The following is a 26,209-nucleotide window of genomic DNA, read 5'->3' as shown; positions in this document are numbered from 1 at the left end:
ATTGTCAAAGTTAAAAAAAAACACAAACACCCAGAATAAAGTCCTTTAATTGAAATAAAGACACAATTCTTTATTGTTCTAAATTAAACCATACTTACCATCACGCCCATTCCAGCTGAAGCCAACGATCTCCTGAAATAAAAGAAAAATAATAAAGCAACATCATCCTTACCTTTCGATGGTTCCCAGGACAGCTCCAGCTCTGCTACATCGAGATGACAGCCTGGATCGCAGCTGAAAGCTGCCATCCAGCCTGTCATCCCGCGGACACTGAGAAGCTGTGTCTGGCTGTGACGGTATAAGGACTTTATTCTGGGTGTTGTGTTTTTTTTAAAATACTTTACTAGAAATTCATGGCGGTCATGTCTAATATTGGCGTGACCCCATGAATTTCGGGCTTAGGGCCAGCTGATAATGCCAAGCTGGCCCTAACCCCTTTATTACCCAGTGAGCCACCGCACCAGGGCCCTGAATGAGTTGGGTACAGCGCCAGAAGATGACGCTACTATGAACGCGCCATTTTCCGGGGTGGCTGCGGATAGCAATTTGCAGCGGGTGGGGCCCAGAAAGCTTGTGCCTCCCTGCACTGCAGATTCCAGCCCCCAGCTGCCTAGTTGTACACTGCTGGACACAAAAATAGGGCGAAGCCCCACGTATTTTTTTTTTAAATTATTTCATGAAATTTATGAAATAATTAAGAAAAAAAGGGCTTCCCTATATTGTTGTGTCCGGCCAGGTACAAATAGGCAGCTGGTGGTTGGGGGCAGCCCTTTCCTGCCTGTTGTACCTGGCTGGACACAAATATAGGGCGAAGCCCCACATCAATTTTTTTTTAATTATTTCATGAATTTCCTGAAATAATTTAAAAAAAATTGACGTGGGGCTTCGCACTATATTTGTATCCAGCCAGGTACAGCAGGCAGGAACAGGCTGCCCCAAACCACCAGCTGCCTATTTGTACCTGGTTGGACACAACAATATAGGGAAGCCCTTTTTTTCTTAATTGTTTCATGAATTTTATGAAATAATTAAAAAAAAAAATAAGGGGGGCTTCGCCCTATTTTTGTGTCCAGCCAGGTACAACTAGGCAGCTTGTGGCTGGAATCCGCAGCACAGGGAGGCCCAAGCTTTCTGGGCCCCACCCCCCCACTGCAAATTGCAGTCCGCAGCCACCCCGGAAAATGGCGCGTTCATAGAAGTGCCATCTTCTGGCGCTTTACCGAACTCATCCAGGGCCCTTGTGCGGTGGCTCACTGGGTAATAAAGGGGTTAGGGCCAGCTTGGTATTATCAGCTGGCCTTAAGCCCGAAATTCATGGGGTCACGCCAATATTAGACATGACCACCATGAATTTCTAGTAAAGTATTTAAAAAAAACACAACACCCAGAAAAAAGTCCTTTAATTGAAATAAACACACAATTCTTTATTGTTCTAAATTAAACCATACCTACCATCACGTCCATTCCAGCTGAAGCCAATGATCTCCTGCAATAAAAGAAAAATAATAAACCAACATCATCCTTACCTTTCGATGGTTCCCAGGACAGCTCCAGCTCTGCTACATCGAGATGACTGGCTGGATCGCAGCAGAAAGCTGCCATCCAGCCTGTCATCCCGCAGACACTGAGAAGCGCAGGCATGCTTGCGCTCCTCAGTGTCAGGCTGTGACGGCATCCAGATGAGCCGAGTCTCTCACGCTCACCGCATGTGCAGGAGAATTCTCCCACGCTGTCAGTGACGTGCATGAGGTGAGCTGAGTTCATTGTCGGCTCATCGGGATGCTGTCACAGCCAGACACTGAGGAGCGCATGCATGCCTGCGCTTCTCAGTGTCTGGCTGTGACAGCATCTCCGTGGAGACGCATGATGCGACCAAGGCGGGATGGGAAGTACTCCGGTGCTGCCAATGGGCATTTGCTTCACTTAGGCATCATGTCGTTAGAGACACGATGATGGTAGGGGGCGGGACAAGCAGTCCCTATCTCGCACGTGGAATGGCCATGCAATGCAAATCCAAAGAATACTGTTTATATCTCCAGGTATATGCAACCTTCTCATCCCATTTTTTGACCTGGCAGCACTCTGTACGATCATTTATGAGGTGTATTTGCCACTGCAGCCCCTTCTGTTTATTTTTGGCTACCTATTACAGCTTTTGATACACCGTGTGTATATTGAACCTTGTGTCCTGATATTCTCACTTCCCTGATGAGGCATCGATATTGAGGCAGAAACACGTTGGTAGTTTTTTTTTTAAGTTGGGATCGTTGTATATTTTTTGGTAACACTTGGACACTGCTCTTGTAAGAGAGGGAGACAAGCAGGGCACGTCAGAATAATCAGAAACAATATATCCACCATGTTTTGTGCCACCTGTCTCTGTGCTGAAGATCCTGTTTGGAGTCATTGGAATCTCTTTGGGTGAGATCGTGATTTTTAATGAGCACTACCACTGTGAGCACCTTATTATTTTTGTTGTGTGTTAAGCTTAGCAACAATTTTAATTATACAGTGCCTACAAGTAGTATTCAACCCCCTGCAGATTTAGCTGGTTGACACATGCGGAATTAACTTGGCATTGTGACATTTGTACTGTAGATCAGCCTGGAAGTGGGAAATGCACTGCAGCAAATTTTTTTTTTCTTTTTTAAAAAACGTTAAAAGTTAATTCAGAGTGTCATTTATTATTCAACCCCTCAAACCACAAGAATTCTGTTTGGTCCCCCTAAAGTATTAAGAAGTAGTTCAGGCACCAAGAATAATGAGCTTCACATGTGTGGATTAAAGATCTCTTTTTCCAGCCTTTTCTGACTATTTAAGACCCTCCCCAAACTTGTGAACAGCACTCAGACATGGTCAACATGGGAAAGACAAAGGAGCATTCCAAGGCCATCAGAGACAAGATCGTGGAGGGTCACAAGGCTGGCAAGGGGTACAAAACCCTTTCCAAGGAGTTGGGCCTACCTGTCTCCACTGTTGGGAGCATCATCCGTAAGTGGAAGGCTTATGGAACTACTGTTAGCCTTCCACGGCCTGGACAGCCTTTGAAAGTGTCCTCCCGTGCCGAGGCCAGGCTTGTCCGAAGAGTCAAGGCTAACCCAAGGACAACAAGGAAGGAGCTCCGGGAATATCTCCTGGCAGTGGGGACATTGGTTTCAGTCAATACCATAAGTAACGTACTCCACGCAATGGTCTCCGTTCCAGACGAGCCTGTATGGTACCTTTACTTTCAAAGCGTCATGTCAAGGCTCGTCTACAGTTTGCTCATGATCACTTGGAGGACTCTGAGACAGACTGGTTCAAGGTTCTATGGTCTGATGAGACCAAGATCGAGATCTTTGGTGCCAACCACACACGTGACGTTTGGAGACTGGATGGCACTGCATACGACCCCAAGAATACCATCCCTACAGTCAAGCATGGTGGTGGCAGCATCATGCTGTGGGGCTGTTTCTCAGCCAAGGGGCCTGGCCATCTGGTCCGCATCCATGGGAAGATGGATAGCACGGCCTACCTGGAGATTTTGGCCAAGAACCTCCGCTCCTCCATCAAGGATCTTAAGATGGGTCGTAATTTCATCTTCCAACAAGACAACGACCCAAAGCACACAGCCAAGAAAACCAAGGCCTGGTTCAAGAGGGAAAAAGTCAAGGTGTTGGAGTGGCCTAGTCAGTCTCCTGACCTTAACCCAATTGAAAACTTGTGGAAGGAGCTCAAGAATAAAGTCCACATGAGACACCCAAAGAACTTAGATAACTTGGAGAAGATCTGCATGGAGGAGTGGGCCAAGATAACTCCACAGACCTGTGCCGGCCTGATCAGGTCTTATAAAAGACGATTATTAGCTGTAATTGCAAACAAGGGTTATTCCACAAAATATTAAACATAGGGGTTGAATAATAATTGACCCACACTTTTATGTTTAAAATTTAATAAAATTCAACTGAGCAAAATAACTTTTAGGTTTGTAAGATTTATGCTTCTGTTCATAAAACCTACTCTCGTTTGCAGTTTGAAGGCTCTAACTTATTTGCATCTTATCAAACCAGCTAAATCTGCAGGGGGTTGAATACTACTTGTAGGCACTGTATCTAATAAAAGTTAGATTTCATACTCTTTGCTGCATACAGTTGAATCCAGAAGTTTACATACACTATATAAAAAGATCAATATCTGACATGAAATCAGAGTAAACCTTTCCCGTTTTAGGTCAATTAGGATTACCATAATTTTTAATATTTGCCTAATGCCAGAATAATGAGAGAGAGAGAATGTTTTAAGGCATTTTTATTACTTAATGAAAAGTCAGAAGTTTACATACATTTCATTAGTATTTGGTACCATTGTCCTTAAACTGAATGACTTGGGTCAAACGGTTGAGATATCCTTCCACTAGCTTCTCACAATAGTTGGCCGGAATTTAGGTCCATTCCTCCTGACAAAACTGGAGTAATTGATCCAGGTTTGTAGGTTGGCTTGCTCGCACCTGCCTTTTCAGCTTTGCCCATAAATTTTTAATAGGATTGAGATCAGGACTTTATGATGGCCACTCCTAAACATTGACTTAGTTATCCTTAAACCACTTTGTTACCATGTTGGCAGTATGCTTCGGGTCATTGTCCATTTGGAATACCCATTTCCATCCAAGCTTTAACTTCCTGGCTGATGTCTTGAGATGTTGCTTCAGTATTGCCACATAATCTTCTTTTCTCATTATGCCATCTATTTTGTGAAGTGCACCAGTCCCTCCTGTAGCAAAACAAGCGCACCACATGATGCTGCCACCCCTGTGTTTCACAATTGGGATGGTGTTCTTAGACTTCCAAGCTTCTCCCTTTTTCCTCTAAACATATCGATGGTCATTATGCCCAAAAAGTTCAATTTTAGTTTCATCAGACCACAGGACATGTCTCCAAAAATTAAAGGGGTTGCCCACTACTATTTAAAATAGCCCAATCTGTTTTTTATGATGAAAAGAAGCTTCTTTCTAATTACCTCCATCTGCTGTTTCTGCCTGTGGGTGGCGCTATCACTGGCCGCTCACAGGCATCACGTGACCCCCAGCTGCAGCCGGTTCTGACATCCGCTGATGTCACGTCATGATTCCGGATGCAGCCGGGGGTCTCCTCTTCTGCGTTCCAAGGTGGCTGCTGGGTTGTGGGCGGTAACCCCGCCCACAACTCAGCAGCCACCGCCGGGACCCCAGCACTGAGTCACACCTTACTTGATGTGACGTCAGCATGGGGTCAAGTCCTGCCTGTGAGCGCCACTCACAGGCGGAAACAGTAGTGGGAGGTAATTAGAAAGAAGCTTCTTTCTATCATAAAAACACATTGGGCTATTTTGAATAGTAGTAGACAATCGTTTTAAGGTCTTTGTTCTTGTTTGCATTTGCAAACATTTATCTGGCTTTTTTATGTTTCTTTTGGAGTAATGTCTTCTTCCTGGCAGAGTGGACTTTCAGCCCATGTTGATACAGTACTTGTTTCACTGTGGATATTGAAACAATCTTACCAGCTTCCGCCATCATCTTCAAAAGGTCTTTTGCTTTTGTCCTTGGATTGATATGGACTTGTCGGACAAAAGCACGTTCATCTCTAGGACACAGAACTCGTCTCCTTCCTGAGCGGTATGATGGCTGGACAATCGCATCTTGCATATAATTGTTTGTACAGATGAATGAGGCACATTCAGATATCTTGAAAATCTACCCAAGGATGAGCCAGACTCTTACAAGTCCACAATTCTCTTCCTGATATCTTTGCTGATTTCTTTAGACTTTCCCATGATGATACACAAAGAAGCAGTGTGCTTCAGGTGTGCATTAAAATACATCCACAGGTGTTTCTTTAATTAATTTGCCAATCAGAAGCTTCCAAACACATAACATCATCATATAGGCTGTCCAGAATTGTTTAAAGGCATAGTAATCTTAGTGTATGTAAACTTTTAACTTTGCAGTAAGTAATAAAAATGCCATAAAACATTATCTCTTTAATTATTCTGGCATTTGGCAAATATTAAAAATTATGGTAATCCTAATTGACCTAAAATGGGAAAGGTTTATTCTGATTTCATGTCAGATATTGAGAAAAACATGCATATGTGTCTTTTTATATAGAATATGTAAACTTCTGGTTTCAACTGTATATCCATTTCTAAATGAATACAATCGGACCATCTAGATTGAATGGAGATTTGGCTGTTTAAATATGGATTAAGAAATAGAAAGGACAGAAACAGGTCAGGAACGGTTCAGGAACGTCTTCTTTCTTCTAGCAGCAACAGCAGCAAAAGTGTTGGCACAGGTTTGAAAAAGTATGTGGCACCACAAGGCACAGCAGATCTTTATTGTCAGGGCTGGTGTAATGGTGCTTTGTGCATTTCTTCGATTCCCTGCAGTTTCCTGTACAGGAAATAGTGTTGATGCAGTGTGTGATGCTAGGGGAGGAATGGGACGAGTGTTGGTGGAGATACATGTCTGTGCTCACTGCTGGCTTGCAGCCCAGCACAAAGAATAATGGAAGGAGATGAGCACTAGTCAACCTCCACTAAAACTCTATAGACAACAAGGGTAGACAAAACAAGGGAAATGGCTTAGCTTTAGATGAACTCCAAATAAGCACACGGCCCCAAGCTCCAGAGAGGACGAAGTACTGGTCCTGCTAACTAGAAATGTATATAGCCGGCAACTCCCTCTCAGACACACCAGGAAGCAAAAGAGAGGTAGCCGCTTGGTCCTAAAGACAGCCTCTTATCTAAGAGGCTGTCTGCAATGCCAAATGTAGATATCTCCTGCAACCCACTGCAGGGCAACTGTCTGTCACTTCTGACACACCTGTGACACTATATGAGAGTAGTCACATCCAGTGAAGAGGATGACAATGGTCATACTCCAATACCTATTTATCTCATATATCTGCCGCATAAGAATACAACAACAGAAGAATGACGCCCAACAGTGGTTCAGGAGTCACTAGGTGCTATTACGAGACAGACTAATCCCTTCAATGGGTCAAGATCACCTAACAATTCAACATGAATGGAAAAATACCCAACAGTGGATCAGGTGTCACTAGGTGCTGTTATTAGGCACACATTGATCCCTTCAGAGGAAAAAAGGCCATGTGTGAGTAGAATTAAATGGAATAATCTCATCCATTTAGTTGATCCTGCTGGTGGGATGTATGGTACCAGTAGTCACATAGGAAGCATCCAAAAGACATAAATAGGCCCTAAGAGTTCCCCAAACCAGATAATGTTTCTTCCTGGGGTGCCATAAACTCCTGCCCTTGCAAGGGCAATCCACAGCTGTCCCTGCAACATTGACCCTATAAACTTCCTAAATGCTTTCCAATGCGTTTCCTCCACCAGAATTCATCAGGGGAATTGCATATTGAAAAAGTAGTCCAAAGGGCAAGAGCCTGGTCATATTTAGTGTTTCAGCCTAAAATCTCCCACATTCATCTAGGATATGATGGCTGTGTACAGTGATCTTCCAACACAGATCTCCCAACCAGTACATGAGATCAAAGCTCAGTGTCATTTCAGTGTTATCCATCTGTTAACTGAATGAAGCCTCCACCACCGGAACAAAATCTTGATATTACATTTTAACAACATATTATTTTAACTACAGTACGTATTACCAATATCTTCTGTCCTCATAGGATATCAATAACTGATCTGCAACCACCAGAAAAATAAGCTATATATTTAATCCAAATATACAATGCATACAAAATCCCACCACTGTGGAACATTCTTTAAAATAAACATTATTTATCTATCTTTGGTAAAACACAATTATTTTTTTTCATTACTGCATCTATTCAACTTTTGTCTCTTCTAGGGTACAATCACGAGACATGAGCCTTGGGTAATGTTCAGTGCTAGGGAGATCTTTGACAAGTCCCTCTGCCTTGGCCCAAGTACAGTGGCAGCAAAATGGACTTTAGGCCCAGATGGCTTAAATATTAGCCATGCTTTTTATTATTATTCATGAGAAATTCTCTAGAGTTCATCTTAGGTTTGAGCAATATGATGTAACATTTTGGAAAAAACATACAGATGACCAAAGCCCAACTGGAGGACAAGATGGCAAAGATCTCCATGGCAACTGTGTACTTGCCCTGAGCACTGAGCGAGGCAGGGACATAAGATATCCAGACACAAAGGAAGGCCAACATACTGAATGTAATGTACTGGGCTTCATTGAAGCTATCGGGAAGTCTTCGAGCCAGGAAGGCTACAACAAAACTGATTGTGGCCAGAAGAAAGAGATATCCCAACATCATCCAGAAGGCAATGGTAGAACCATCATTGCACTCAACAATTATTACACTAGGTTTCACTTGAGCATTATTTTGGGGAAACGGAGGTGATTTAAACAACCAAGTAATGCATAAAATGAACTGCAAAAAAGTACATAGAAGTATGATAATGTACGATATTTTAGGATTGATCCATCTTCTTAAATTGCTCCCTGGCTTTGTCGCCATGAAAGCTAATACCACCATGATAGTTTTTGCCAAGACACAAGAGATACAGAAGGTAAAAGCCAAACCAAATACAGCTTGACGCATAAGACATGTCTCAACTTTTGGAAACCCTATAAAAAGCAAAGAACAAAGGAAGCAAAGGGACAAGGAAACTAGTAAAAGGCAACTCAGGTAGTAGTTATTGGCTTTCACTATGGGGGTCATTTTAAACTTAATATAGAGCTGCAAAATAAGAACAGGAATGAGGACAGATGCTGAACTTGTAGATGTCAAGGTTGCACCCAAGGTCTCTTCGTATGACAGATATTCTAAGGGCTTCAGGAGACAAAGGTCTTTTTGAGCATTTGGCCATTGATTCCATGGACACCGAGTGCAGTCAACTGAGTCTACAACATAAAATCTTCAATTAAAATCACATTATTAATAAAAATCTGCCCACATTTGTAAAATTAACTATCTTTTTGAGCTCCAGCATTAAATCTTCTCTCTCTAGATGATCAGAGCTATGAGTCTAATAGTGGTGAATTAGGTAGGGTTGCCAGGCAGCACATGGTAAATGTATGCATCAGAACAGCAATAAAAGTAAATATTTAGATCAGCTCCTTACTTGTCTAGGTTCTTGTTTTCATTTTGTTTCATTGTTTTCATTCACATTATAGTTCCTGATTTTGAGCTTGATCTGTTGAGATCCTGACCACTCTTTGGTTTTTCCATTCTACTACCTGACCTCCATTTGCTGACCCTAAGCTCAAGTGACTATATTTACCTCTGTTTTTATCTGACCTCCATTAATAACCAGTAGAATGGGTAAATTTGTTAGGGTGGAATTTAATTCTACTCAAATTTTACAAAATCCATATTCTCTGGAACACAGAGTTTTTTTTGTAATTTGCTCCACACAAATTCAGCAAAATGGTGGTCGGCTGCATGTTATTTTGATGATCTGTAAAGCATTGGCAAAAGGTAAAAACCAAAGACGTAGTTACTTACCAGTAACAGGATTTCTCAGAGCCCATGACAGCACCACGGAGAGAGGGGAACTGCCCTTCAAGGACACGAAACCTACAGATAAAAAAGGCGGTACCTCTCTCCTTCATCCGTTGTTTACAGAGCACAAGAGGACCACCAGATTAGTAACACAAAATTTAACATTTTTAAGAAACTTATCAGAAACACCATGTGACTACATATAGGCAAATAATAAGTGTGTGCACCCACACGTGAAGAGAGGGAATGTACGGATGCCGTCATGGGCTCTGAGAAATCCTGTTACCGGTAAGTAACTATGTCTTTCTCCTTCCCCCATGAAGGCACCACGGAGAGAATTAAAGAGATGTGAAACATTAGGGAGGTACCACAGCTTCCCGAAAGTAAGGTCTGAAAAAGAGGTTAAGTCTAGCCGGTAGTGATTGAAGAAAGTAGAGGGGGAATACCAAGTTGCCGCTCTACATATCTGCTCTATCGTGGGATCGGCCTTTTCCGCCCAGGAGGCTGCCATCGCTCTTGTTGAGTGGGCCTTCAGTTTCTCTGTTGCGGCTTCCCCACGTGAGGAGTATGACAGTGTGATGGCTTCCCTTATCCATCTGGCCAGCGTGCCCTTAGAAGCTTTTTTCCCTTACGAGGGCCCAGAAAGCAAATAAAGAAAGAACGATCCTCCCTACACTCTTGTGTCGCCTCTAGGTAATGGATTAGGCACCTTCTGACAACTAGCGTATGCAAGTCTCTCTCTTTCTTGTTCCTAGGATTGGGGCAGAAAGTAGGGAGGGTAATTTCCTAATACCTGTGGAATCCCTATGCCACTTTTGGTAGGTAGGCAGGGTTGGTTCTCAGAGTAACCCTATCCTCCAAGATTTGTGTGAAGGGAGGGCCTGCAGATAGAGCCCGAATATCACCAACCCTACGTGCTGATGTGAAAGCTACTAAAAGCGCTGTCTTGAGGGATAGTATTTTTAGGGATGCTCCTGACAGAGGTTCAAAAGGGGCCATTGTTAAAGCTGAAAGGACCAAATTTAAATCCCAAGGGGTAGTATTTTGAGAGGGGATGGTTCGGGATCTGGATAATGCCTTAATGAACCTGGATACCCATATATCCCTGGCCAGATCAAAGTTGTATAGGGCTCCCAGCACCGCAACTTGGACTTTCAAGGTACTTGTGGCCAGGCCCTGTTCCAAATCCCTCTGTAAGAATTCTAGGATAGCTGTTAGTGGAACCTCCCCTCCTAGCCTGGAACCTGAGACTGAAAGGAACTTCCTCCAAGTTTTCCGGCAAAGTTTGGTAGTCACGGGTTTCCTACTTTGAAGTAGTGTGGTGATGAGATTTGAGGAAAAGTCCTTTGTCCCTCACAAGAGCCCCTTCAAATTCCAGGCTGCCAAATGCAAGTTTGTTACTTGAGGATGAAGTACCGGCCTCTGCGAAAGAAGGTCCGGAAGCCCAGGAAGAACCCATGGGTCGGAGATTGACATCATCCTCAGCCAAGAAAACCACGCCCTCTTTGGCTAGAAGGGGGCTGTCAAGATTATTCTTGCTTTCTCTTCCCTGATTTTCCTCAGAACAGCCAGAATCAGGGCAGTCAGAGGAAAAGCGTAAGCTAGAGGGTGACTTCATGGGATCATGAAGGCATCTAAAGCTATGGGGTTCCCTTTGGCGTCTAGAGAGCAGAATGTGTCTGTTTTCTTGTTCTGACTGTTGGCGAACAGGTCTATGGAAGGACGTCCCCATATTTTTACAATCTGACTGAAAACTGACTGATTTAACTTCCACTCGCCCTGTCTTAGCTGTGTCTGGCTCAGGAAGTCTGCCGTGATATTCTCTATCCCTTTTATGTGTAGGGCTGATAGGGATTGTAAGTTTTCCTCGGCTAATTGAAAGATGACCTCCGTCGCTTGCATCTGAGAATGGGACCAGGTACCCCCTGGTGGTTCAGGTACGTTACTACTACTCAGTTGTCCGAGAACACCCTCAAGTGGTGACCTTGAAGTGTGTGTATGAACTCCCAGAGTGCAAACTCTATGGCTAGAAGCTCCTTCATGTTTGAGGAAACTGGTTTCAGGTGTTCTGTCCAGACCCCTTGAGCTACAAGATTATTGAGGTGAGCCCCCCAGCCCCCCGGGGCTTGCGACTGTGGTTAGGATTTGAGGTGTGGGGATTACCCATGGAATACCCTGGGCTAGATTGTCTATCTTCCCCCACCACCTTAGAGAAAGTGTGGTCTCTGATGATAGTGTTAGCTGCCCTTCTAAATGCCCTTTTAGAGATTTTTCTACCTTGAAGATTTCCCACTGCAGGGCCCTGGTATGTATTTGGGCCCATTGGACGGCCGGAAAACACGCAGTCAGGGAGCCTAGAAGGGACATGGCTTTCCATAGAGTCATAAACGGGTGGGTCCTTGCTGGCGATATTTGGTCTATGATCTTGTGAATTTTTCCTGTGGGGTGACGACACTCTTGTCTATTTGAATCCAATACGATGCCAAGATATTCCTGTACCTGGCATAGCTCTGTTTTGGATTTTTTTCAGATTCAAAAGCCATCCTAAGTGTGTCAAGGAATCCATGACCTTTTCTAGTTGGGTTCTGAAGTGCAGGAAGGAACTGCCTATTACCAAAAAGTCGTCTAAGTATGGAAAGACTAGGATGTTCTGTTCCCTTAGAAGTGCCATCACCTCCGCAATAACCTTGGTGAATACCCTTGGGGCTATGGCGATGCCGAATGGGAGGGCTGTGTATTGATAGTGTTTGACCACTCCACCTATGAAAACTGCTACTCTGAGGAATTTCTGGTAATCTTTGTGTATGGGGACGTGATAATAGGCGTCCTTTAAATCCAGAACGGTCATGAAAAAATTGGGAAACAGCTTTTTCACTGATAATTTTATTGTCTCCATCTTGAAGGCTTGCACCTTCAGTAGCCTGTTCAGCTTTTTTTAAATTTATGATCATTCTGTAAGTCCCATCTGGTTTCTTCCTCAGGAATAATGAAGAGTAGAAGCCTTTGCCTTTTTCCCACTCCTGAAGGACCGCTTTCCCTATCAGTCCTCGGATTTCTTGCTCCTCGTTTGAGGACCTTTTGGGTGTTAATACAAAGTTTGGATGTGGAAATGAGAGGAACTGGAATTTCAGACCTGATTTTATTAGGTTCAGAATCCATGAGCTGTTGGATATTGTTTCCCAGGCAGGGAGAAATCCTGATAGCCTTCCCCCCATCCAGGGAAAACCCTGATTGGGGGGGTTTCTGCCGTCATTGGGGGATTTGTTGAACAGGAACCCTTTGGTTTTCCTTCTCCTGTCCTTCCACTTATTCTGGTCTTTAGGGGGCTTCCTGTGGATAAACCTTTTGCTACGAAAGGGCTTCCTGTAAGCAGTGTTAGATTGGATAGGGAAACGCTTTTTTATTGTCCCCAGCTTTCTCTAGGATGTCATCAAGGGTGGGTCCAAACAAAAATTCGCCATCACAGGGGATGGAGCATAATCTTAATTTTGTTTGCAGATCCCCTGGCCAACATTTAAGTCAGAGGGTTCGCCTGGCCACATTAGTGAGCCCTGCCGCCCTAGCTCCTAATCTGACAATGTCTGCAGGGCTGTCAACTAGGAAGGCAGCCACCCCTTTCATTACTGGGATGGATTCTAGTATTGTGTTTCGAAACGTTTTCTCTCGCAGTTGCATTTCAAGCTGGTCTAGCCAGACCATTAATGACCTGGCAGTACATGTAGCTGCTACTGCAGGTTTTAACCCCCCCAGCAGATTCCCAGGAACACTTAAGGAAGGTGTCTGCTTTTTTGTCCATGTGGTCTTTTAAGATGCCCATGTCCTCAATGGGAGGGAGAACTTTTTGGAGGCTTTAGCAATAACAACATCCAGTTTTGCCGCTTTCTCCCACACCGGGTCATCGAGCGGGTACTTTTTTGGGGGAAATCTCCTTTCTGGTCTTTTCCACTCTTTTTTAATTAAAGAGTGAACTTGCTCATTAAGTGGAAAAGTTCTCCTCTTTTTTGTTCTAATCCGCTGAACATCACTTCCTGGATAGATCTTTTGGGCCGAGGGTCTTCCAACTCCATGGTGGATCTGATGGCCTTAATGAGACTGTTTACTTCTATTAGTCCTCGCCTATATCGTCTGCTCTATACAGGAACTAGAGAGTCTTTTATCCCAAGTAGCAGGTAAAACTTCCGTGCACAGTGCACAGGTCCTATTCTTAGTAGCTTGTACTCTTTTTTCCCTAATAAGACAAAAAGAGAGGGGATGGCCCTAGTTACAAGGTGGACTTTCACGAAGATCACTTACCTATTTGACGGAATAGAGGGTACCGGGTCAGGAGGTGGAGCCATCTTTGTAGACAGGGTTTACCTCCTGGTATATGCTGAAGTGGAGTCTTTGCTGCGCTTGGATGACCTGCCAGAGCGCCCTCTTCCAATGTTATCCCGTTCTCTGCAATGGCCCGGGTCCTGGTGTCCCATCTCTTCCCTTTTCTTTTTGTGCTGAGCTGGCGGCGGTGCTGGCGACTGAAGATGCAGCACTTGCACCTCATGTAACTCCTGGTCACTCATGCCTCAAAGACAGCGTGCCAGAGCTTCAGAAAAGCACTTACTGGCATTCCCAGCTGTCTTTTAAAACCCTGGGAGCCCTCCCCCTCCAGCTGGCCGTACCCCATAGCACCTGGAGTGCTCCCGTATGCCCCTCCTCCCCCGCGGGGGACGCTTGCGCCTGCACAGACTGGTTTCCCAGTCATGCCTTACGCTGCTAAGTCATCCGGAGGCGCCCGGCGCACCCATGCTTGCGCAGTAGAACCGGAAGTTCTGCCCAGACAGCCGCTGGGCAGCGCCGCGATCACACCTGCCCCTCTAGGTACTGTAGGATCCCATCAAGGACAGGAAACCAACTGAAGCGGGAGAGAGGTACCGCCATTTTTATCTGTAGGATTCCTGTCCTTGAAGGGTGGATCCCCTCTCTCCGTGGTGCCGTCATGGGGAAAGGAGAAAAATAATAATAATAATAACTCACCACTATCCACCTCTGCTTACTTTCCCATGTACAGTCCTATGCACCTCTTCATGCCATAGCCGTGAACTGAAACCCCAGACATTTTCACGCTAGACTGGGACTTCCGGCCATGACTAGGTTCAGGACATCCTTGCACATGCAGGGCCTAGAAAGCTTGTTGTGAGGTTGTGGTGCATGCTGTGATGTCCTGGGACTGGTGGCATCTGTAAGTCTTGGCCTAGTGTGAAGATGCTCAGGATTTCAATGTGTATGCATGTTGTAAGGTCGTGCCAATCATGTGTACCATGACCTTATGATATGCACTATAGGCTGGAAGTTCTAGCTGTGGCTGGCCCAGGAAATTCCTCTCTGTGCACAGAGACGTCCGGGGACTAGATAAAGCTTTAAGTCAAGGCCTAGCATGTAGATGTCTAGAGTTTCAGTGCCCGGTTATGATTAGAAGAGGTGCCGAGGGGACAGTGAGCAGCAGAGGTGAGTGGGGAAGTGACTATTAGTTTTATTTTTTATTCTTCTTAAGGTTATTTGGGTTTTTTCCAGACCACAGAGCATAATAAGGAACATTCAAATAGCTTCAAATCATTTCCCGGTAAAATCTGCGTGATTTGGCTTATTCAAATCTTGCCATCTCTCCTGCCTAGTTCTCTGTTGACTATATTCCTTCCTTTTTCTTAGATTTTTTTTGTATTCCCACTGGTTGCTTCTGATAATAACTGTCATATATAATTGCAACCCGAGTCAATTGTTTTCGGCTGTGCATCTGCTAGATGTTACTACCTAAGGTTTCACTATTTAGGACAACTTAGAACATCTTGATCGCCAAAAAATGGCCCAAAATGCAATTATAGGAAAATAGAGATTCCTTGTTTCATTGATTTTTAGGTATGTACCGGACATTTGCAGAAAGAAAGTAGTATGGAAAATATTGGTAGCTGTGTGACTTTTTCTTTATGTTTTGTGGTGAAAATCAAATGTGATTCCATAAATATGATCTCCAATGGAGATGCCCACCATGGTTATTCATGGTCCATTCATGGAAGCTCTCAGAAAGAATTAGCATCTGTAATGCAAATGTATATCACGTGAATGTCAGAATACTGCTAAATTCTTGTTGTCAAAGACAAGAACCCTCATGAAACATATAATATTTTAGTGATTAAATATCTATAGACAATGTTGGGCAGAAAATAATTTAGATATCATGGCCAGTAGTTAATGGCTAATTGGGGAATACTGAATGTTACAGGATGATGATCTTTTCTTACCTGTTTGATTGGAGATCTCTCCTTGAGGGCAAGAAATACATTGGAAACAGCAAATGGGTTGACCTCTTATAGGAGCTTTCCTGAAGCCTGTAGGACAACTCTCACTGCAGACAGAAACTGGTGGCTGTAGGAAAAATAGAAAATCACTTTTCATTCTTCTTTCTCCATATATGATATGTTTTCACAGTTTGATGATTGATGTTCTTCCTCATAAACATTTTGGTTAACAGAAAATTATAGCAATGAATAACTTTTAGTTACCTATCTTGGCACAAACACCGGCCTGTCTTCCTTCTCCTACAGCTATCTTCCTTTGCAGTAATGCATGTCAGATTTCTCAAGTAACCCAGTAAACTCCATTGACACCATTACCCTAGGCCTTTTAAAGGTACCGTTGGCTGAGGCCAGGTGCTTGGGTATTAATTGTTTCAGTAGCTTTCAGTCTATCAGGAGTTTGCTGCTAGTTCACCTAGTCCACACTCAGCCAGGTGTCTGTCATCTTCTCAGCTTATTCTGACCTTTATGCTGCATCCAGAGATATATCCAAAGTCATTACAGTTTACTTAATTTTGTCCAAACCAACCTCTCTGCAAGTTACCAATTTCTCGCCACTGTTCATTCCTTGTCTCAGTAATCCAGGTAATGCATCTCTTTAAGCAAATTTTCAGTTTGCTTATACTACATTGCGTTCCTTCAATTAATCATTGTCTTGCTGCAAGATACAAGATGACATTTATTTCTTTTATATAGTTCTGCTATTAACCATTTCCATGCTGCAAGATACCAGACTACTACTTCTTTGTTATATTGCTGTTATTAACCATTGCCCTATGGGAAGATGCTAGACTGCCTTAACTTCTTGATCACTCTTATGTTTAACCATTGTCCTGCTGGAAGATACATGTGATTAGCTGGTTCTTTTCTGGAAGATACAATTTTCCCCTACTTTGACTATTCCTGTTTATATTCTGCTTCATTCGAACTATGTGCTCCAATTGTTTGATTGCCGTTCTGCATACCCTGGAGAATAGGTCCTCACCGATCTATGAGTTATCCATCAAGACACGTTTTGCTGAATTTTCACCTCTGTTCCATGCTAGTCACCCTGACCTATGGTTTAGAGAATGCACCTCACGAGGTGAGTCCATGACACTTTTTGTTTCTTAAGTGATAGCAAACCTTTAATTTAAACATAATATTCTAATCCCCTTGGTTAAAAGCAATCTTCTACTACACAAAATGGTGGCAATCGATAAAGAGTCTGTTATCTGAGAAACTCTTAGGAGGAGTTCTGTTTGATAAATATAAATGGTACCAGACATGACAGGCTCTCATGTTTAGTCTGACACAAGGTGCAAAATCTACAACTTGCAGCTTTTTAAAACTATTAGTTGAGTTTATGAAATGAAACTCAATAAATTTCCATTTGAAGATGCATATCCATGCAATTGTGGCTTTCACTGCTACCGCAGCTCACTTTTGTTACAGTTAATGGGACTTGGCGGAAGTATGAAGCACAGCAATAACCAGGGGTGTAACGATCGCGGTTACAAAGGTAGAGTCTCATAGGCCACCTGTCAGTTGAATACTGATAAAATGAGAAAATGCATTGCAGTACATAAGTATTGCAATGTATTGCCAGTGCAACCAATGGATCACATGCTCAGGTCTCCTAGAAGAACTAATAAATATTAAAAAAATATATGCTGTATATAAAAAAATATTCTTTTTAAGGCTTTTATAAAAATAAACTCACCCATCCATATTCTAGTTCACTGAATAAAAAATGATTTAATCTAAATATAACACCTAGAAGTGACACATATTTGATATAGCTTGTTTCATAATGATGCATACCATAACACTACATCATTATTTGCTTGCACAGTGAGAACCAAAAAAATACAAAAAAAAAAATCTTAAAAACAATGTCAAAACTACTGTTTATGCTTTTTCCTTAATTTTTGTGAGGCAGAATAAGTGATTAAAAAGTAACACGTTTGATAAAATGGTTCCAATAGACTATAGCTTGTAGCACAAAAACACAAGCCCTCGTAGAGCTTTATTAATAAAAAAAAATAATGGGTCTGAAAATAAGATGACTCCCCCCCAAAAAAAATATATATATATTTACTCTACTCAACATTAAAATTTCAACACCAAGAAGGAAAAGTCACAGAATGATGGACATCACTGGATGGATACATGTTAATGATATACAAATAATGAAAAATAGCCAACAAAATTTTCAAAACATCTGGATTTATTATGTTTGGAGTTTGAGCCACGTACAGAAATCCCAGCACTTACATGTCTTATCATCTATTATTGAGGTTACTAAATGTTGTCTGAGGAAGGTTCTGCCTCTGAATGCTCTTGGGAAAATCATCAAGATCCACTGTTGGAAGCTTCTTTGTAATCACCATCCAATATTGTCGGTGCTTGTTGGGAGGCTAGTCCAGGGACCTTGCAGGCCTCCGGAGCACATTCAGGCCACAAATGGTGCTCTCATGAACATGGCCTGTGATTTCCATAATTTCTGGTGAAAACTGATTTTCTTGCGCAAAAGTACAAAAGAGTAACAAATGCAATATAAATTGGGTATGACTGTATTCGTATCGACCAATATTATGAAAAAAATAATTAATTTATCTCAAACGGTGAACACCATAGGAAAACATTAAAATATAACACAAATCCAGAATTGCTGTTTTCTGTCCATCATGCCTCACAACAAATCAAATAAAAAGTTATCAAAAAGTTGCATGTACCAAATAATAATAGCAATGAAAGAAACAGCTTGTCTTGCAAAAAAACTGTCTACTGAAAAATAAAAAAAAGCCATAGTTTGCAGGAAGTGGAGACCTGTTCCTTCCCTGTGTAAAAATAGCAAACCAGGAAAATAATTTAAAAAGAAAAAAAAATTAAAATATTTCCAGAATTTATTTCTGATTTGTTTGTTTTTTTCCACTTTCCAAAAAATATAATAGAATTATTATGTTTTTCTTTTGTTTTCCATAAAGCTACTAAAAGTTAAGTACCTATTTTTCCGATTTCAAGATGCACTTTCCCGCAAAAAAATTTAAGAGGAAACTGGAGGTGTGTATTGAAATCCGAATGTAGCTTACCGATGGGGGTGGGGGAGGTGGAGCGGGGTCACAGGAGGCAGAGTCGCTGCTGCAGGAAGCTGGTGGCAGTGGCAGGAGTGGGGCAATGTTGCAAACCCCGCGCTGTGAGGAGGGAGTATTCTGCGGTGAGAAGCTACGGCGGGCCCCGACCTTTCACAAAAGGTGAAATTTAAAGGTGTCATTCAAAAGAACCTCTTAATTGTAGCCACTTTCATTGTAGGCTATGATTAAGAGCTTTTAATGCTCGAAACGCGTAGGAAAAGTGTTTGTATTTTATTCTATTCAACTATTTTTAGAGCATATCAAAAATATAGGTTTTTATTATAAAATAATATATTTTTTTGCGGTACCCAGCTACTTTTTCTGTTAAAAAAAAAATCAGAGCTAAGCCTGCAGATATCGAAAAGATATTTTCACATAAACCAGACGCCTCCAAGTCTTTTGAGACAATAATACTTGAAATCTAATAATTGTTTATTTTGTGCTTTGCATTTTTACTTATTACTGTTGTGTGAGATTCTCTGCTTGGAGCATACACAGGAGACCAATGGCGGTGAGCCGGGATTTTGATATTTTTGACAGCAGATCAGATCTCTATCATATCCATAGGTGTCTCTTTATATGTCTTTTTAGCTCTTATCTTTATCTATCCCTTTTTAATTGTAACTTTTATTCTAAATAAACTTCCTATTTATTCAAATCAACCAGTGAAGACCGAATCTTTGCAAGGAAATACAAATTTCTATATTACTAGTATGTGTGTGCTGTGGCTGTTTGATATGTACAGTGGTGGCCAAAAGTATTGGCACCCCTGCAATTCTGTCAGATAATACTCAGTTTCTTCCTGAAAATGATTGCAATCACAAATTCTTTGGTAGTATTATCTTCATTTAATTTGTCTTCAATTAAAAAACACAAAAAGAATTGTCCTAAAGCCAAATTGGATACAATTCCACACCAAACCTAAAAAAGGGGGTGGACAAAAGTATTGGCACTGTTTGAAAAATCATGTGATGCTTCTCTAATTCGTGTAATTAACAGCATCTGTAACTTACCTGTGGCACCTAACAGGTGTTGGCAATAACTAAATCACACTTGCAGCCAGTTAACATGGATTAAAGTTGACTCAACCTCTGTCCTGTGTCCTTGTGTGTACCACATTGAGCATGGAGAAAAGAAAGAAGACCAAAGAACTGTCTGAGGACTCGAGAAACCAAATTGTGAGAAAGCATGAGCAATCTCAAGGCTACAAGTCCATCTCCAAAGACCTGAATGTTCCTGTGTCTTCCGTGCGCAGTGTCATCAAGAAGTTTAAAGCCCATGGCACTGTGGCTAACCTCCCTAGATGTGGACGGAAAAGAAAAATTGACGAGAGATTTCAACGCAAGATTGTGCGGATGGTGGATAAAGAAGTCTGAAGACTACCAAAAAATTTTGCAGCATATTGTAGGGCCAAGTGTGAGAAAGCTGGGTCTCCCTCAGAGGTCATGGGTCTTCCAGCAGGACAATGACCCAAAACACACTTCCAAAAGCACTATAAAATGGTTTTAGAGAAAGCACTGGAGACTTCTAAGGTGGCCAGCAATGAGTCCAGACCTGAATCCCATAGAACACCTGTGGAGAGATCTCAAAATGTCAGTTTGGAGAAGGCACCCTTCAAATATCAGGGACCTGGAGCAGTTTGCCAAAGAAGAATGGTCTACAATTCCAGCAGAGCATTGTAAGAAACTCATTGATGGTTACCGGAAGCGGTTGTTCGCAGTTATTTTTTCTAAGGGTTGTGCAACCAAGTATTAGGCTGAGGGTGCCAATACTTTTGTCTGGCCCATTTTTGGAGTTTTGTGTGAAATGATTAATGATTTGATTTTTGCTTCATTCTCTTTTGTGTTTTTTCTTTGCAAGTCAAATTAAATGAAGATAATAATACCAAAGAATTTGTGATTGCAATCATTTTCAGGAAGAAACTGAATATTATCTGACAGAATTGCAGGGGTGCCAATACTTTTGGCCACCACTGTAGGTGGAATGTGTGTGCTGTGCGCATGCAATGTGTAAGGCTAAGTCCATATGTCCATTTGTCTTTTCCATTTCAAGAAACAGACAAAAAGAATTCATTCCTGATAGGGATCCATTACATAACAAATACAGATGGAAGCAGAGAGGCCCATCATTAGTATGGGGTCTGTATCGGCTTTGTTTTGTGAATGTTTTTACAACAGAAGAAAGTCATGCATGTTGCATTTTTTCTTCCCTTCTAAAAACTGACACCCAATTAAAAGCAGATGGAGCCTCTCTGCTTCAGTCTGTATCAGTTATGTAATGTATCTGTTTTGGGCATGAATTCCATTTATTTGTTCCTAAAATGAAACAGGAAAACTGAATTTCCAAATGGAAATGTGAACACAGCCTAAGAGGTGTAGGATATGTGGCTGAAATGTGAGCTGTGTCTAGTGGTTAGCTACAAGTGTCTAATATGTAAATGCGAGTGATTTGTATATTCTATGCAATTAATAAATTATCCGATTCCATCGTTAACCATCACCTGTCCAGGGAAAATCTGACTCGTATATATATATATGTGCGTATATATATATATATATATATATATATATATATATATATATATATATATATATACTGCAGTATGATCACCACCAAGCTCTTCAGTAACCACAGAAAAAACTAGCTGCCACCACCAATCGTTTATTAAAGGCTGATTGGACACGCGTTGCTCGTAACTTTGCGCCTCACGAGGCTTCAGGGGTGCTGATTATAGAGCAAGTGGAATGAAGCTATTACATTTCATATATTAAATCCAACAATTAGACAGAGCTTATAAAAATATACAGGAGATGTTACAAAAGGGACAAGACAATACAGTATATACAGTCACATAAAAAATTAAAGGGATAAACAAAAGACAGTTACTGTTGTTTTTGGAATGGTGCAGGTCTTGCAAAGGGGAGCACTCCATTTATAAAATGGTGAGGTTCTTACAGCACGCTGTATCTCCCAGCACTGAATATTGGTTCTAGGCCAGAACCTGCTTTCATCAGGTACCAGCCGCTCCCACCTATCTTCCCCGGTGATCTTTCATGGGCACAGTAAATAAGATGCGTGCTCAGGTACCAAAAATTATGAGAGCCTCGATCTTAATGATATCTGCCCCCCTGTAGCTCCCAGGCATAAGATATTAATGCCATATTTCCTATAACAATTGTATCTTTCTATACATATGAGACATGGCATATACAACTCTATCCACCTGGCCGAAATTAATTCTGGCCTAATGGGCAGGCCGCACAGTAATGCACGTAAATGCACTGTGTTCGGCTTTGTGCCATGATGCCGAAAATATATCTCCCATATCCATAGAGCCTACACCTGTGACTAAAACCCCAATAGTTATATCTTTTAATGTGGTCCATCAAAGTTTTGGATATTGGCCATGAGGTTTTACCATTGCTTTGAAATCAGGAAGAGCCTAATTACAAAGGGACTTAAAAGTGTCACCACACAAGCCTGTTGCTTCATATTTGTACTGACCATATCAAAGGAGGTGCCTGCATCACAGACCCTCTGCTCAGTGGGAGAAGTCATTGAACAAATGGAAGAAAGTGATTGTCAACTCTTTTTCCCATGGCCCTGATCCACAATACATAGTGAAGCCATTCTCCTAAGGTCAATACGAGGGTGACAAATAAGTTAAAGAAGTTAATTAGCTAATGAAGTCTAGAGTCTACTTACAGTTCCAACACTCCAAACTATAGCGCTTGTGTTGATGGTAAAGACTTTACCAAGAGATGCTGTGGTATCATAGCTGCCAATCTTAACATGTTGCATGACGCCCTCTGGGTTCAATTGCCAGTTTACAATGTCATAGACTGCTGGAGGGTCTCCATTCTCATCAAAGTAAAAGTTTCTTCCATTACTCAAGGTGACCCTCACTTTCTTCATATAGTACAGGAGCTGGAACAAGTTGGATAAAAGCAGTGTCATTGGGTGGCATTTTATCCACAGTAGACCTAGCAGTTCCTCCTAATTTAAGTCCAACCTGCTATAACAGAAGGTCTCCTGGGGAGAGTGGTGTATTCTGTTGAAACAACTTTAGGAAGAACTGTAGGTGCAAAGGTGGGTTGCCAGGTGGTGAACTGTTTAATAAGTTCCCTCAAAGTTCTTGGAAATTTTTGAAAATAAAATGTAAAAAAGTGACCACTTATTACGGTTCAATCAAAATGTTTCTCTCCCTATTGCAATTTAGGCTCATTAATAAAATATACACATTTTCTGGCATTTTCAATAAATCAGTCAAACAAGAACAATCTAAATAGCTAAACACAACTAATATAACAAGTGGTTTCTATAAATTCAGCACAATATGTCACTTTTACCGACTACAGCAGTCTCAAAATTATTTACCCCTTAATAGAATCCCTCGTAAGACTGCACATTGTCTGAAGCACATCTGATGTAACTAATGAAGAGACTAATCAATCATAAGAAAAAGCACATCAAATACCTTGACTGGCTAAAGGTTTGATGACTGTGACGTTTGAAGGCATGTTGCAAATTTGGCTAAGCCAAGAAAGCAAACTAAAAATTAACAGAAGAGATCATTGCCTTGCACAAACAATAAAAAGATTACTAAACAATGTTAAAGAGGTGTTGAATACTCCTACAGTTGGTAGCATAGTCCACAAGTTATAGGCTATAGGAACACTCTGGTCAATTAATCAAGCCTGGCATAGAGCACTCTCGTGACACACCAGTCTTGCTGGAGTGCAAGGCACTCTGAGTGTTTGGTGCCTCTGTGCACCGAGCCACAAATGTTACTCCAATAAGAGACTGGAGTAGCATTTTAGCTATACAAAATGCAGGCACTTTTTATGAATCGGACTGGCTCCTCCCAGCTCCATCCATTTTGAAAACGCTAAAAGTTGCAACATTTTTGAACAAGTCTGCATTGCACAAAAGTTTTGCAACTTTTCAAAGCTTTTCCGCAAGTTTTCTGCCATAAAAGATTTGATGAATCAGCACCACTGTCTACATTACCTGTATGTAGTAGAAAAAGGAAAATATTATTGGCTGCCACCAGATTCCTGAGGAGGCATGTGGCAAAAAAATCTCTAGTGACAGCAGGAAATCTGCTGCGAGTTCTGGTTGAAGTCGGCACTATGAATTCAGTGTGCACAGTAAAACACATTTTAAATGCTGATGGTCTCCATGCCTGAACACCAACAAGTACGCTTCTACTGACTCAAAAACATAAAAAAGTTGACTATAATATGCTTCAAAACCTATAAGTAAACCACTGAACCTTTGAGATTATTTTCTGTAGAGCAATAAAACAAAACTGTAACTTTTAGACCTATACATCAGCTGCATGTCTTTAGGAGAAAGAATGAAGCATATGCTGAAAAGAACACCCTGCTTAACAGTAAAGCATGATGATGATTCAATGATAGCAACACAAAAGCATGGTGGTGGCTTGTTGATGCCTACAGTAAAGCATGTTGGTGGCTCAGTGACGTCTATAGTGAAGCATGGAAGTGGTTCAGTAAAGTCTACAATAAAACAAGGTGGTGGCTGCAGCATCGGCGTCTCTGCCTCCTGCCCGGCAGAGACGCCATCCTACTTACCGCCACGGTCCTGCTCCGGCATCTTCTGGCCTCCCTGCAGCTGCTGCTGGTGCATGCAGCTTCCCCGGCTGTGTGCTTAGGGCGCGCACGCGCTCCCTCCCTCTTAAAGGGGCCGCGCATGCCATCCTAAAAAGTCCCCGGCCAATGGCTTGTCTACTCCCCAGCCCGACAGTCTGCCTACGGTCAAGTCTGCCAGTCTGTCTATGGGCCCAACCTGCCTGTTTACCTGGAAGCACCTGCCTGTTACCTGCCGCGCCTACTAGCCAGCCTACCTGGAGGCTCCTGCTTGTTACCTGCCGTGCCTACCAGCCAGCCTACCTGGAGGCTCCTGCCTGTTACCTGCATTGCCTACTAGCCGGCCTACCTGGAGGCTCCTGCTTGTTACCCACCGTGCCTGCCTGTCCATCTGCCTAGATCACCCGTCAGCCTGCCTGCCGTGCTCATCTGCTGTACCAGTCAGTCCCTGCCTTCTGACCCATGGGAGTCACCTGCTCTCATACAAGGTCGGTCCCCAGAGTAGCACCTGGTCCCTCTGCTCAGTCCTTCCCTGGTCACGGAGTCAATTGAGCCGCCGTACGACCTTGGTCGGTCCAAGTTGATACCTAGTTACGCCCCTCTGGTCCCTCCTTGCACCGCAGCACAGAGATTCCACCACCCGGACTTTTAACAGTGGCTCAATGATACCTACAGTGAAGCACAGTGGTGGATCAATGATGCCTACAGTGAAGCATGGTGGTGACTCAGTGATGCTCTGGGGCTGCTTATATGTTCTACTACTGTAAATCTGTAAATATGTTGCACAAGGAGGGCAAGATGGATTTAGTCAAGTATCAAAAAATTGTAAGAGAAAATGAGAAAATGTCATGCCTTCTGTGAAGAAGATTGGGAGGCATCGGAATGTCCAACAGAATATTTATCCCAAGTTTGCTTCAAATTCCACCAATGCTTGGTTATAAATGAAGGTCTGAAAGATTCTGGAGTGGCCATCACAGTCTTCTGACCTGAACACCATAGAAAATCATTGGTGGGATGTGAAGAAAGCATTTGCCGCATGTAAACCTAAGAATAGTAGTGAACTGGAGGCCATTGCTTAGTGAATGGGAACAGATACCTCAGGAGCTGCAAGATGTTGGTTTCTAGCTATGCATCACTATTGTAGTAGGTCATTACATACAAAGGGGCTCTACTAAGTACTAAAGGCATTCGTCATGAAGGTGGCGAATAGCTCTGAGATGGCAGTAGTCAGTAAATGTGGCATTTTATGATGAATTTGGAAAAACACTTGTTTTATTAGTCGTGTTGAGTTATTTGAATGATTTGTATGATTGGTTTATTGCAAACAAGAGAATGTAGATACATTTTGCTAATAATCCTAATTTACAATGAAGGGGTGAATAATTTTGAGTGAAACAGTATGGTTTAACAGTAACATAATGAAGACAAACCTTATAGAAAAGTTAATATGGCTATCATCAAATGCTGGTTTTGTGGTTTCCATGAACCCATTACCAACATATGACTTAATGGTGCTTCGTATGTCAGCGCCATGTCTTTGATGTGAGCTCAGAAACTGAGCCCGCAGATTATGGATGTGTTATTCGGGCATCATCTGCTGCTAACAGGTGCGTGGTGGGACGGTGGGATGGAGCTCCGTCCATGGCTGTTAACCTGTTAAATGTTGC

The 26,209-nt window shown here is 42.2% G+C and overlaps 1 protein-coding gene across 1 annotated transcript; it reads right to left on the bottom strand.

The window, feature by feature from the left end:
- Positions 1-330: 330 nt before the first annotated feature.
- Positions 331-26,075, bottom strand: LOC141167416 (vomeronasal type-2 receptor 26-like). Its single transcript, XM_073654822.1, has 5 exons — positions 26,037-26,075; positions 22,636-22,857; positions 15,761-15,884; positions 7,996-8,887; positions 331-352 (listed from the first exon to the last, which is right to left on the bottom strand). Exons 1-5 carry the CDS (start codon positions 26,073-26,075, stop codon positions 331-333), a joined length of 1,299 nt encoding a protein of 432 aa, XP_073510923.1.
- Positions 26,076-26,209: the final 134 nt, after the last annotated feature.

This window comes from Phyllobates terribilis, unplaced genomic scaffold (genome assembly GCF_046119375.1).
Source record: "Phyllobates terribilis strain yellow unplaced genomic scaffold, ASM4611937v1 Scaffold_11__3_contigs__length_659146591, whole genome shotgun sequence".
NCBI lineage: Eukaryota > Metazoa > Chordata > Amphibia > Anura > Dendrobatidae > Phyllobates > Phyllobates terribilis.
This window is presented reverse-complemented; position numbering and strand designations above follow the sequence as displayed.

Excerpts from the sequence above, each read along its gene's own strand:
- LOC141167416 (XM_073654822.1), bottom strand. The coding sequence starts at position 26,075 with ATGGCGCTGACATACGAAGCACCATTAAGTCATATGTTG. Across the intron at positions 8,888-15,760 it reads AGAGATCTCCAATCAAACAG|ACTCAGTTGACTGCACTCGG; the intron begins GTAAGAAAAGAT and ends TTTATGTTGTAG. Across the intron at positions 353-7,995 it reads AGAGAATTTCTCATGAATAA|AATTTCTAGTAAAGTATTTT; the intron begins TAATAAAAAGCA and ends ATGACCGCCATG.